The sequence below is a fragment of the Phragmites australis genome, chromosome 11 (genome assembly GCF_958298935.1).
Source record: "Phragmites australis chromosome 11, lpPhrAust1.1, whole genome shotgun sequence".
Lineage (NCBI taxonomy): Eukaryota > Viridiplantae > Streptophyta > Magnoliopsida > Poales > Poaceae > Phragmites > Phragmites australis.
The window spans coordinates 21,129,140-21,142,948 of NC_084931.1; the positions used below are offsets into that span (position 1 = coordinate 21,129,140).

A 13,809-nucleotide genomic window follows, 5' to 3' on the forward strand; every position below is an offset into this window, starting at 1 on the left:
AGGTAAGCACATCATACGATCAAAATTTCAGTCCAGCAACTAACATTACTACAGACTTAAGGTCACAGAAATTAAATGAGTATGATGAGATGAATATTCCATTAGGCAGCTTAGCCTACTGGCAAACTTTTCTTCACCAGATAAAGAAAACGGTGCAATTGCAACTATCTAGAGTAATCTATGCGTATCCATTGTGATAGAAGGTTTCACTTCCAAAACCACCTTATAAAAAAGAGGCAATTTTCTTATAAATAATTGCAGGCAAACCTAATCCTTTTGTACAATGCAACTGATTCCAGTCGAAACAACATGGCATTGCCCTGCTTGGTGCTTTAGAACCCAAAAAGGAAAAAAGAAAGACTTGTTACTGTAAAAACACCACTGCTTTTCTAACTCTGGATAGTTTTCAGGCAAGAACGGTGAAATTTCTAGCCCTTACGAATTGCATGCTGAAGTGAACATAATGATGTGCCAGAACTCAAATCCTTGATTTCAACTAGTAGGCATTAGTTTGCAGAAATCTTTGTCTTTGACAAACCAGAGTGACAATATTCTGTTGCTTTCCCGCCAGCCAGGAGAATCTGATTCAAGTACAGAACATCTATTGATCTGAAGCATGGAAGGTCCCTTCAACTGCAGTAATAGGCACAAGACAGGAAAAAATTATGCAAATCAAGCTGGCCATGGATCCTCAAATGATGATCATAATACCTTGACAGCCCATGCACCAGCGCTGCGGTATTGTTTGGTTGTATAGTGCCAACGAACAGCTGCCCGCCAGGCCGCCACAAGCACCTACGATCTGACATCATACTTTCCAGCTTGAGTCTGGGCTCTAAAACCTTTACATGGACCACTTAGTGTGTTTTTCACTTCCAGTTTATCAATTTGAAGACCAGATAGTGCACCTCCCATAATCTTGAATTTCACCTGAAATGTTGGCAATGTATGCAAATGAGCAAGTCCTTCCTCTAGGCGTAAATTTCCAAAGAGCAACGGTGATTTATCTTTTGGTATCTGCCCAATTGTCCAAAGGCAGGTCTGCATAAAGAAGACTGGTTTTACACAAGCGTATCAAAATACAAGTACAGTGCTCAAAAACAGAAAAGAAAAGACCCCATAAATATCCGGCGTATAGACATTCAACAATGCACCATTTCAGTTTCTAGAATTCTAGCTCCTAGCTTTTTCATGAACTAGGCCCTAGTTTGCGATGTTATTGTGAAAAAAAAACTTGAGGAGTTATTATGGAACTGATGGCAGATAACAGACTGACCTTGTCGGCAAGGATGTCAACTGTGCCATAGTTTGAAGTCAAATCAGCAGAAACAATAAGGAGCACTACCGGATTTCGAGACTTTGCCGTGTGCCTAGGGCACACGGCGAAGGCCTTAAAACACTCGGCAAACATGTTGCCGAGTGTTACACTCGGTATATCACTGTCGGCATACACAGTGCCGGCAAACTACTGTTTGCCGAGTGTTTTATATCGTGCACTCGGCAAACCTATTTGCCGAGAGCCAAATACGACACTCGGCAAAAAAAAGTGACCTAACGGTGCCAATGCTTTAACGGCCACTTTGCCGAGTGTCTCAGGGATACACTCGGCAAACACGAGGACACTTTGCCGAGTGTCTCAGGGATACACTCGGCAAAAACTAGGACACTTTGCCGAGTGTCCGTGTATACACTCGGCAAAGTGAGCACAGAATAGCACCCAAATAGCACAGTTTGGCGACACGTGCCACGCATTGCCGAGTGTATACCGTGGACACTCGGCAAAGTGGCATCCAAAATGCCAGATTGAACAGCCTTGTGACACGTGTCCGTTTTGCCGAGTGTAACACTCGGCATAGCCTTGTTTGCCGAGTGTAACACTCGGCAAACTGTTATTTAGCAGGTCGACAATTGACCCATACCAGATTCAAAACTGTCACTGCAATTCAAAACAATATACATATATATCACAGATTACCACCTTCACATAAACATCGCATATTACGTAAACATCACATAAAGCGTCGCATAAACATCGCATATTACGCAAACATCACATAAAGCGTCGCATAAACATCGCATATTACACAAACATCACATAAAGCGTCGCATAAACATCGCATATTACACAAACATCACATAAACCGTCGCAAGTGACACAAACATGACAAATTGTCGTGACAAGATAGCAAAACATAGTCCAAACAAAAAGAAAATGTAGCAGGCCGTAACGGACTCAACACTTGATTACCACCTTAACCTGCATCAATTAAGGAGCAAAAACGCTAATTAAGAAGTATGCATTTGAAAGTAAACAGAAATGGTAAGTATGGATATAGGGTTACAAAAGTAAGTTTTCAAAGTGAGGAGAACAAACCAAAGTGAGGTGGAGTACCAAAGTGCGAACCTCCAGCTCCAGGCGTATTCGATCCCTCTGATGGATACTGCACAAAGTAGATAGTTAGCACAACACTCTATAGTTGTAAGAATGGTAATAATGGTGATTACAAGGTTATAAACTAACTCACAGGAGTGTTTGGAGCCTGTGGAGCAAGTGGACGAGAAGGGGTTGGCATCGGTGGCGGAGTTTGACCCATTGCAGCATAAAGGGGCGTCATCATCGCATACCACTGGGATCGTTCTGCCGCCAGTGTTTGGAGCCTGTGGAGCAAGTGGACGAGAAGGGGTTAGCATCGGTGGCGGAGTTTGACCCATTGCAGCATAAAGGGGCGTCATCATCGCATACCACTGGGATCGTTCTGCCGCCATCCTCTCCTCGAACGATCTCTCTAATTCGTGCCGGAGCCTCCTTTCTTCATCCAACTGGGCCTACAGTATGTCATCGCAATCTCATCATCGTTCCAATGCAAAGCATGTAAAGATAGTGGAGGATGAATGAAACAGAACTAACCTGCATTTCGTTCATCGCAATCCGTGTAGGCTCTGGGCGAGGGCGTATACCCGGACCTGAGCTCGTGCTCTGAGCTCTAAGCTGAGAGAGAGAGGGAGTGGTGGCCGTATCGAGTGTGCCGTCGCCAATCCAGAACCGGCCATGTTTCTTGCCTCCTCCCGCCCTCATAACCACTTCCCCATCAAGATCCTGCTCGCTCGGATCAAAGTCTGGGCCGTGGATGGTCAAGAGGAAGGAATTGTCGATGCTTGTCGAAGGAAGAATATTTGCCACCCTTTGTCAACCAAATGAACATCAGAGCCGCCCTGCATACTGGGCATGGGAACTTCCCATGCACACACCAACCACAGAATATCCCATACGCCGGTAGATCATGCAGGGAGTACTGGTACCAAACATGCATTTTGAAATTTGTCTTTGTAGCTCGGTCGTATGCCCAGACCCCATCCTCCCAAGCATGGACCAAATCATCCATCAGCGGCTCCATGTACACACTCATATTCTTCCCCGGGTATTCAGGCCCCGGAATTATCAGCGACAGGAATATGTTCTGTCGTTGAAAGATGACGCCGGGGGGGAGATTGAGGGGAATAACAAACATGGGCCAACAACTGTATGAGGCACAAGTCATACCATATGGATTGAACCCATCAGTTGCGAGCGCAATTCGTACATTACGAGCCTCTAGAGCTTTTTCACGATGAATCAGATCGAACGTCTTCCATGCTTCACCATCTGATGGATGTACCAGCTTGTCCGGATTGTATCGACGCCCATCTTTGTGCCATGTCATCTGTTTAGCAGATTCCACAGTCATATACAGCCGTTGGATTCTCGGTACGAATGGAAGATACCGAAGGATCTTCACGGGGATTGCGAGCTGCCTCTTCTGACCATCACCAGAGTCTACCTCAAGATACCTAGAGGAATTGCACTTCACACAATACTTTGCGTCCGCGTGTTCTTTCCTAAATAAGATGCATCCCTTTGGACAAGCATGTATCTGCTCATATGGCATCTTAAGTGCACGGAGGACTTTCTTCGACTCGTACATGCTCTTTGGCAGAATGTGACCTTCCGGGAGAAGGCTACCAACAACTGTCAGCATTGCATCGAAGGATTCTCGGCTGCAGCTAAACTGGGACTTGATAGCCATTAGGCGTCCGATGGCATCCAGTTGAGAAACCTTGCAATGCCCGTGAAGGGGTTGCTGCGCTGTAGACAACATATCATAAAAGGCCTTTGCGGTTGACTCCGGCACGTCCTCCATACGTGCTTCATTAAAATGTGCGTCATGGAAGTCATCTAGCATGTCTCCGACCCCGACATCATAGTCATTGGTGCGTTGACGCACCACCTCCTCTCTGGCACGTTCGGACTCACCATGGTAGGTCCACCGGGTATAGTGTGGCATAAACCCATTCTTACAAAGGTGTTGAACCATGACCTCCTTTGTTTGTTGACGCGCGTTTGCACAAATACTGCAGGGGCACCAAGTTCCACGAGGTCCATTTGGCCTAGCAAATGCTAATTCCAAGAATGCATCGGTCTTCTGGATCCATTCATCGGTCAAAAAACCCTGACTAGAGCGGCCAGTGTACATCCACTCACGATCATCCATCCTCTAACATATTGGGAAACATACACATACAATTAATTATTTCCATCAAATATTTGTGTTTTACCATAAGAGGGAATCGGCATGCATCAAACTATCTAATAGGTAAAGATAGGTCCTAATCCCACCCGATGATGTGTACATTGAGCCGTTTCCATGCTCTACTCCGATCCGAGACAGAATTTCGGCAGCACCTCCCCGCTGTTCTCCAAATATACGTCTCGGCAACAAGCCAAGACAATGTGTATCCGGAGAACAACGGGGAGACGCTGCCGAAACTCTGTCTCCGATCGGAGTAGAGCATTGAAACGAACCCAATCTACACATCCTCAGGCTGTCCAAAAAATGTGGACAATTCGAAACAGTTACGGTTATAGATATGCAAAGACTTGCATATTTATAACCATAACTCTTTCAAACGGGAGACGCATAGGTTACGCGACATGCACATCCTAAACCCTAAATTAACAGCTTGTTCTAATTTAAGAAAATTTGCAAATATAGAGTAGTTGTACATGCAAACCAGATTTTAGTCTCAGGTTTAGAAATGACATAATATCTCAGTTTTTGGCATCCATATGTTAGACTAAACATTTGATTAAAATAAGGTAAAATGATAGTGATTAAGACTAAACCACTCTAGAGTCTCATATTTCCATGAAAAACAGCACCTATATTTAGCATTGTAAGCATGAAAGATTAATGGAAGAAATATGGTAAATGAGATAGAATACAAATGCCATATATATTAGTCTCAAATTTAGAATGCCGTAATGTTTCAGTTTTTGTCATCCATATATTAGGCTAAACATTTGAATAAAAGAAGGTAAAATGATGGTGATTAAGATTAAACCACTCTAGAGTCTCATATCCCATGAAAACCACATCTATATTCTTTTTGAAATAATTTCATCTAGTAGGCATTGTAATTGTATGCTTCGCCCTATTCCACCGTTAACCTCTATTTGTCAGGGAGTGAGCAGGAAAACTGTTGAGTGATGATTTTTTGTAACTCTAAGACTGCCGGTCCATTGAGCTCAGCATCTTGTGCGATGAAACTGGAAACTTATATTGGATGAGACCGGGGAAGAAAAACCCTTTCATTCTAAAAAAAACATCCTTTGTCAACCACACCCCCAAATACTGTGTTCCCTAAGGAGTAAGGGTGAAAATTATTTACAAATGCTCTCTCAAACTTGTATCATGTTACAAGCACTATTTCAGATGTTGCATTGGAACATCCGATGGTTTGTCTCCAATCCAACATCCTGGCACTAGTCACACTAATATTCTTATAATCTTATTTGGTGAACAATATCCACATATTCGTGTCCAAACAATTATATGTATTCTAAACTCAAGTCATTGAGATCTGTGCCACTGTTGGAGAGAGGGAACATATCAAACTAAAGCAGTCTCAAATGACATATAAAAATTAATTGTCAGAGAGCTCATATGGTGCCACTGTTAGATAGTTATGGCAAGGGAACACATCAAATTACAGTAGTCTCATTGTATTTGGTATTAGATGTCGATACTTAGCTTCATGCCACCATTTAGAGAGATTGTATCTAAAAAAGATTATATGAAAGCAATATCAGATCAAATTTATACTAATGCAGTTTTTGAGCGCCGAGGTTTCATAAATAAAAACTGTAGAAATTGGAATAGTTCCTGCAGAACTTCTAGATTAAAAGCCAGCTATAATTCTCACAGGACCATTACTATGTATTACTTCCTATTTTGGAATGACTAATTAGGGAGATAAGGGAATGCCTATATTTACACAGGAGTGTTAATCTTTGACAAAAGCAAGGGAAGATATCTTAGCAGAAGTGAGGCTTTTATTGATGGCACATCAGAGAGATACAGTAAACTGAGGCGCCTCGAGGTCAAGTTCCTGCTTCATGACACAGCTCATGAACCAATCACTGCTGAATGTTTTGATGCCACTTTTTGCCGCAACTCATGAAAACCATCTAATACTTGAATAATCTAAGACTCCCATGTACTAATTAACAGTCATTGAAATGCACCATGCATTTTTATCTCACTTTCGTCCAATACAGTCACAAAATTCCATCATAAATTAGAACTTAGAAGTATCTGAGCAATAAACGATCTCACAGAAGTATGTTTTCACCAAAGGGGTCGTTTTTGGTTGTTACCTTGCTCTTCTTCTCCTTTCTTCTCTTGCCTGCTCCTGTTCCGATTGGCTGGCCAGCAGCAGCCGAGAGCACGGCTACAGGACGGCTGCGGAAGAGAGGGCCGGGCGTCGGAGGGGGGCGGCGCGGGGTGGTGCTGGCCGGCGCGGGGGAGGCGGCGTCGGGCAGCGCGCGGCAGCCGCGGCGGAGGGCCGCAGGCGCAGCGTGGCGGAGGGCCGCGGCGGAGGGCCAGCGGGCCGAGGGCCGAGGCGGCGAACGCGCGCGGCGGCGGAGGGGCGGCGGCGGGCCGAGGCAGCGCTGGCGGCGGAGGGGCGCGGCGTGGGATGGGCGCGGGGGCGCTGGCGGCGGAGGCGGGGCGGCGGCGCTGGCGGCGGGGGGGGGGGGGGGGGGCGAGGCGGCGGTGGCGGCGGCGGGCCCAGGCGGCGGCGGACGCGGGGCGGGGGCGGGGGCGGGCCGAGGTGGCGGCGGCAGGAGGGGAGTCACGCGCGGGACAGTTTTCGATCTGTCCCCGCGCGCGGGGTCGGGAAACCCTATATTCGCTGCTTTGCCGAGTGTTATATCTTTGCCGAGTGTCAACTCTAGAACACTCGGCAAACCAGTTGTTTGCCGAGTGTGAGATCGAGGAACTCGGCAAACCACGTGGTTTGCCGAGTGTAAAGCATAGACACTCGGCAAACACCTGAAATTTTTTTTTTACTACATATTCACTAAATGAATTAGAAATAGCAAACGGATCCAGAAAAATAGCAAATTTTAACATCGAATATGCTATGTTGTATGTTGAGTGTAGAAAAAGTTTCAAGGTCAAACGACGATTCAAACGTTACTTCGGGTTCAAACCTAATCCGTTCCCTCTCGAAACTACAATTCTTCCTGGGAGATGCTTCAATTTCTAAGCATCGTACATGACAACTTTTACGAAACCTTCTCAATTTTTTATCTCAGCCTCTACGTATTATATCATGCCACTATAGCAAGTCTCATGTTTTTCTGACTTCGTTTGCTTTTTTTAGAATTACAAACCAATAAGCTAAATGTTGCTGGTCGAGTGTTGCCGCCCAGATGTTTCAAATTTCTTTTCATTTCTTGGTTAAGGCCTAAAAATAGACTCAAAAACATGAATATGATTTTTCTACCCATTTTTGTTCATTATTTCATGTACTTGCAGATCAAATTTGACTTATATCCATTAAAAGCCTAGAAAAGCACTTAATGAATTAAAAATAGCAAACTGACCCAGAAAAATGCCAAATTTTAACATCGAATATGCTATGTTCTATGTTGAGTGTAAAAAAAGTTTCAAGGTCAAACGACAATTCAAACGTCACTTCGGGTTCAAATCTGATCCGTTCCCTCTCGAAACCACGATTCTTCCTGGGAGATGCTTCGGTTTCTAAGCATCGTACGTGACAACTTTTGCGAAACCTTCTCAATTTTTTATCTCGGCCTCTACGTATCATATCATGACACTATAGCAAGTCTCATATTTTTCTACCCATTTTTGTTCGTTATTTTATGTACTTGCAGATCAAATTTGACTTATATCTATCAAATAATTTCTTATGAAAAAGAGTTGTCCATAAAGTTAGATTTCGATGGAACATAGCAAACATGTTATCCATCCAAGAATCACCAAATGAAGTCGCTTTTTTGTTCCACCACTACTCACTATGCTACCAGCTACCTCCTCTGATGCACTTAACGATGAACCAAGCAAAACCCATAGATCAGAAGAGCAGCTTAGTGTGTCAAGCTAATCTGCTTTTGCTTATTCCACTTGGCAAGCATTGAAAATTCCTTTTTTTAAGGCAAGGAAGAAGAATTGTTATTCTCTTACAGAGCACAACTGATTCCAAGGGCCGCTCCCAAGAGTCCACATCTGCTGCATCTCAATCTTCAAGCACGACTGAATTCTAACTCCAAACTTATAACAACATCATTCTTAAATTATACTGTAGTAGTATCGGAATCGATGTGGCGGCCTTTGGTTGGTTGTTATTACGAGAAAGAAAAGAGAACAAAAGGAAACCAAAAAGGAAATAAATAAATAAAAGGTTTGCCGAGTGCTTAATATCGAGCACTCGGCAAAAATTTATGTTTGCCGAGTGTCCGTTAGACGACACTCGGCAAAGGGGTGACTCGCCGTCAGCCGCCGAACGGAGGGACACGTGGCGCTCTGTTTGCCGAGTGCCCGAATTCGCCGAGTGTTTGTTCTCAATTTTGCCGAGTGCTATGGTTTGCCGAGTGTTTTTTGATGTGTTTACCGAGTGCCTATTTGTTTGCCGAGTGCTTTCGTCTGGCACTCGGCGTAGGTGGTTGTTTGCCGAGTGCCCGATATATAGCACTCGGCATACATGTAGGCACTCGGTATACACATCGTTTCCGGTAGTGGAGGGGCAACTGAAACTGAACTGTTATAGAATCAATGGGTTTCCCAGGATCATCCCGAATCCCCACCATCACATTAACACGACAATTCCCACCACCAGCATGGCGCAGCGGCTTAGGCTCATCCTCGACTGAGATGGCGCCGGTGACTGCAACGGCTTCGACTTCCTCTCCCACGCCGGCGGCCACAGACACGGCCTGTAGCGCTATGAGAACCTCTTACACGAACCATTTTTTGGTGTGATATCGAACTTTGAAGTTTGAACTTTTGGTTGGATTTTTGGTTTTCATTGTTTACAAAATTTTGACTGAGGTTTGCGTGTTACTTTGGAGTAGGTTTTGTGAAAATTTGCGGGCAAGATTAGTGATGTTCCATTAGGGTCTAGGATTCGTTGCAGATTGAGGTTTAATGTTTATGGTTATCGGAAAAAAATTAACTATATATAATGTATTAATATAGTATGTACATCTAAATTATAAATCTTGGGCCCGTCACTGGGCGAAGAGGTGTTACTTTGGACGCGTTCCCGGCGGCGTGGGTGACGACGTAGTCCAGAACCAGCCGCAGATGGCGCGGTCCACGCGGTGCGCCGTCATCTGCTTCTCCACCATCACCTCCCTGGAAATCCCCACCCCAGATCACATCAAATTCAGTGCAAATCCCCCAAAGACTTGGACGGATCCAACGAGGAAACGGAGAAATCAAGATCCTTGCAGGAAAGGAAATTGGTAGACTGGCGAGCGGAGATCACCCGGAATCGGAGAGCAGGAAGATGCACTGCAGCATTTTGCCGCCCTTCGCCGTTCGAGGAGGTGGCGGTGGGAGACGACGATGGGCAAACCACAGTCACATGAATAAGAAGTCCTGTTAAAGCATTTCTCCCTCCCTGGTGGCATTTTCACAGTCACATGAATAAGAAGTTGTCTCCCTCGTGTGGCAATTTATGTTGGACAAAGAAGAGAGTGGCATTAAAAGTTAATTTTCCCATCAGATTAAGCTATTGCTTGATCACTGCCACGCTTTCCCCAACACGACTTGAGAGCAAATTTCCATTACCCAGCAACAATAACAAGTAGATTACGAACCTCACATAAATTTCTAGAGAATTCTCCTTTCAAGCACTCATGACTAGCGTGAAAATGGATTGAATACAAATCAACATGGGCAGTATCAGGTTTGCATCCACATTTTTACAATAGTACAAGTTCTTCGTGAGCTCATGAACGAGGATGCGAATGTGAACCTGGATGGAAAGCATATGCAAATACAATGGGATATCGTTGTACTTTGGTCAAATTCAGACATTCGTGCTATATGTGTATGGCAAGATAATAATATTTTTTTTGATGGAAAAGATAATACTCAAAATCACAGCGCTACGATGAATTAAGCAAACTGAACACAAGAACACGCTATAAGAAATTTCTTGTTTACTATTGCAATGAATTATTATGTACACACAATAGAATTTTTGCTAATATGGACACACTATTGAATTTTTTTGAGATGTTCCATCACTACAGAAAATGTTATCATTGCCGGTTCAAAACTGGTATTACTGGTTTATGAACCGGCAGTGATAATCCAACGATCACTGTTGGTTCAAGGTTAGAACTGACAATGATAATTCATCGACATGTGCAAAAATACTCTATCATAAACTCGTCATCATGAGGATCAGCCTCAAGTTTGAGATCAAATATGAGACAGAGACCTCATACTGAAATGCTCGAGGTAGAGTATTTATATGGCAAAATATACATTTTACATCTTGCGGTATCTGAATGATAAAATACATCTAAATGAATGGTGAAAACATAATCATTTCAAAGAAAATATATTTTCTACCACTCATTTAGATGTGTCTATTATCACAATCTAGGTTGAACAAATGATAATGTCTATATCTATATTCACAGTGACAAAAGTAAGTCTAAAAGAATAGCAAAAACACAATCATATTCAACACATATGTGTTTTTTGCCATTCCTTTAGATCTGTATATGGCCATAATCTTTAGCTCTCACACAATCTACCTATTCACTTTGCAGACAGGGAGAGGAGATGAGGAGACAGTGAGATGAGCTCGTTTAGATGGGGAGACGACAATGGGCTCGGACATGATGAGGCCGGCAATGGGCTCGAAGATGGTGAAGGCTCAGGGGGAAACGAGGGTGGCTGTGAGTTGGCTCGGGAGACTGTGAGGTGGCTACGCGCTCGAAGACGGTGAGCTGGTTATGTGGAAGCCGGGCACAAGAGGTAGAGGCGGCAACAGTGGTGATGGTGGCCACCACACCACTTGGACCGTCACTACCCTTCGGGAGCGGCTTCGGGAGATTGGAAGCAAACTGGGATAGGGATCGGCTGAGAGAGACGCTATTCATAGAAGAGTTATCACTGTTGGTTTGGAATATAAACCTACAGTGATAATAATTAATACTGTCGGTTCATCTTCGTCAATTATTGCTCCGTCGGTTTGGAATATGAACTGGCAGTGATAAACATTATCACTACCGGTTTATAATACGAATCAACAGAGATAAATATTATCACTGCCGGTTATTAAAGGGATATCTTTTTATGCACATCTTTTTACGAACCAGTAGTGATAATTTGAATGTCACTGTCGGTTCGTGTTACTAATCGGCAGTGATGTATCACTACCGGTTTGTAACAAGAACCGGTAGTGATAATTACTATCACTGTTAGTTCTTATTGGCTCAGCTTTTTATGTGCGCATTGAGCTTACAAACTGGTAGTGATATGTTATCACTATAGGTTATTATTGAACCGACAGTGAAATAGGACAGTGATGACCCTTTATGTAGTAGTGTTCGATCGAGTATAGGACATACTTATACTTCCATTTTGCTAATATGGACCTCAACTTTTTCTATCACATAATATTGTTGTTGATTATGTATATCCGTTCTTGGAACCTAGGGTTAGAACCAAAAACTATGGGAAAATTTAAAAACTAAGAACATTATACTTCTATAAGTTTCTTTTTAATATCAATGAAATTAAGTGGTACTAACATTTTGTAATCATTTTTTAATCGGGGATAGCAATTTTAACTAAAATGCTACATTGAGAGAGATAGTGTGAAGCGTAGAACTTTAGTAGCCTAATACTAAATGTTATGAAACAATTCCAAGTGACAATTAGATATTTATTGAGAAGGGATGTCTCCTCAAAGGGACACCCATCAGGGAGGGATGCTCCCTAAAGGGGCATGAACTTGTCCCTTCGTTCTATATAAATATGTGATCAATCAATAAAATCAATAGGAGTTTTCACTTTCATTCTATTGTGTTTCATTTACTCTAAAACACGTTATCAACCACTCATGCTCTACACAATGCTAATCGACCACATCACAAAGAAGGAATCCAGGGCCTACGCAAGCCAACCGCAACACAGAGAAGGAATCAACGATGAACAAGAAAAAGAAGGCCATAACAAGAGATCCTCAGCATCCTCTTCATCTTCTCCTTGGTCAACGATGAGTTCTTACCCCTACATGGAACACAACGATCCTCAAGGCCGGTCCTTACATTTCGGTGGCCCGGGGCGAGATTAAAAATAGGGCCCATTAAATATAAATTTTGAAATATTTATATAGCACAGTGGCTCAAAACAATAGTATTATATTTTTTATATCAAACAAATAGCAGTTGCATGTATCATATGTATCCTAATTTTTTGGACCTTAGACGGAAATACGAAATACTCTAGTCTATATACATATACATATGGGCTAATGGGCCCTTGGGTTTTAGGGGCCCGGGGCGCCCCCCCAGGGCCAAGCCTGACGATCCTGCATGGGAACTCCGGCCGGAACACGCTATCCTTGCCGAGCCCTCTGATTTGCCCTCCCTACAGCCTTTCACCAAGACAACTACTTCTCGCTGCAGTAGAGGACGACCACACCGTGCGGGTCATGTTCCTCGGCGCATGCTTCACGTGGACCAACGACGGCGCCAATTGTCTCATCCTGCATGTGCTGCCACGACTAGATCTGCTCCCATTGGGCAACGATCATCCAATGGTGGCGGTGTCCTCACCGAGGCATCCATCATGTAGGCGCCGACCCGGACCTCCATCCCGCCAACACTCCTTCTCTTCTTCCATAGTAGCGCCCCTCCTCTAGGCAAGGTCGCTCTGCTCCTAGCCGAGGCGACGCATGGTGGCAACAAGCATGAACCGCCCTCATCGAGTCAACGGGAGCGACGGCGGTCGGACCAATCCCACGGCGCCCGTTTGCCTTTTAGAGATGCGCCCACTCCGGCGGCACCCGCCTGGCTCTCGGTGAAGACCGACCAGACCGTCAGCGACGGTCTCTTCTGGTGGCGCCCATCTCTTCGATCGACGACTTCATATGGTAGCATGCCCAGGGCCGGCTAGACTGACGACAGTGGCAGCATGCCTGAGGGCATCCTCCCTGTGCCGACCAGATCTGTCGATTTGCCGGTTGGCGCCCAGTGATGGTTACGGCTACTTGACAGCATGGCGGTGGCTCAAGGCACCAGGGTGGGTGGGGTGACCAACCTAACACTAACAACCCCCATCTCTTTTATATGGAGTGGATCCCCCACTTGGCCGAATGGGCCCAAAGGCCAAATGGGTCTCAGCCCAACTTGCCTTGGCCCATTCAGCCGGTAGCATGAGGCTAATTTTACAGAAAACCCTTGAATTTCTGTTTAATTGTGTCATAAGAAATACAATG

General features: G+C 44.3%; 2 protein-coding genes across 3 annotated transcripts; both read right to left on the minus strand.

Moving 5' to 3' along the window:
- Positions 1 to 222: 222 nt before the first annotated feature.
- Positions 223 to 13,186, minus strand: LOC133884052 (uncharacterized). The gene is made up of 4 exons (XM_062323448.1): positions 13,148 to 13,186; positions 9,832 to 9,966; positions 9,594 to 9,698; positions 223 to 1,041 (listed from the first exon to the last, which is right to left on the minus strand). The coding sequence occupies exons 1-4, from the start codon at positions 13,184 to 13,186 to the stop codon at positions 796 to 798; spliced, it is 525 nt and encodes a 174-aa protein (XP_062179432.1). The 3' UTR covers positions 223 to 795.
- LOC133885411 (uncharacterized) lies at positions 2,103 to 3,123 on the minus strand. 2 transcript variants are annotated; one of them, XM_062325122.1, is made up of 5 exons: positions 2,909 to 3,123; positions 2,744 to 2,826; positions 2,526 to 2,658; positions 2,393 to 2,441; positions 2,103 to 2,257 (listed from the first exon to the last, which is right to left on the minus strand). In XM_062325122.1, the coding sequence occupies exons 1-5, from the start codon at positions 3,074 to 3,076 to the stop codon at positions 2,253 to 2,255; spliced, it is 438 nt and encodes a 145-aa protein (XP_062181106.1). In that variant the 5' UTR covers positions 3,077 to 3,123; the 3' UTR covers positions 2,103 to 2,252. The 2 variants fall into 2 exon arrangements, with proteins under 2 accessions (XP_062181106.1, XP_062181105.1); XM_062325121.1 differs by having other exon boundaries at positions 2,375 to 2,441.
- Positions 13,187 to 13,809: the final 623 nt, after the last annotated feature.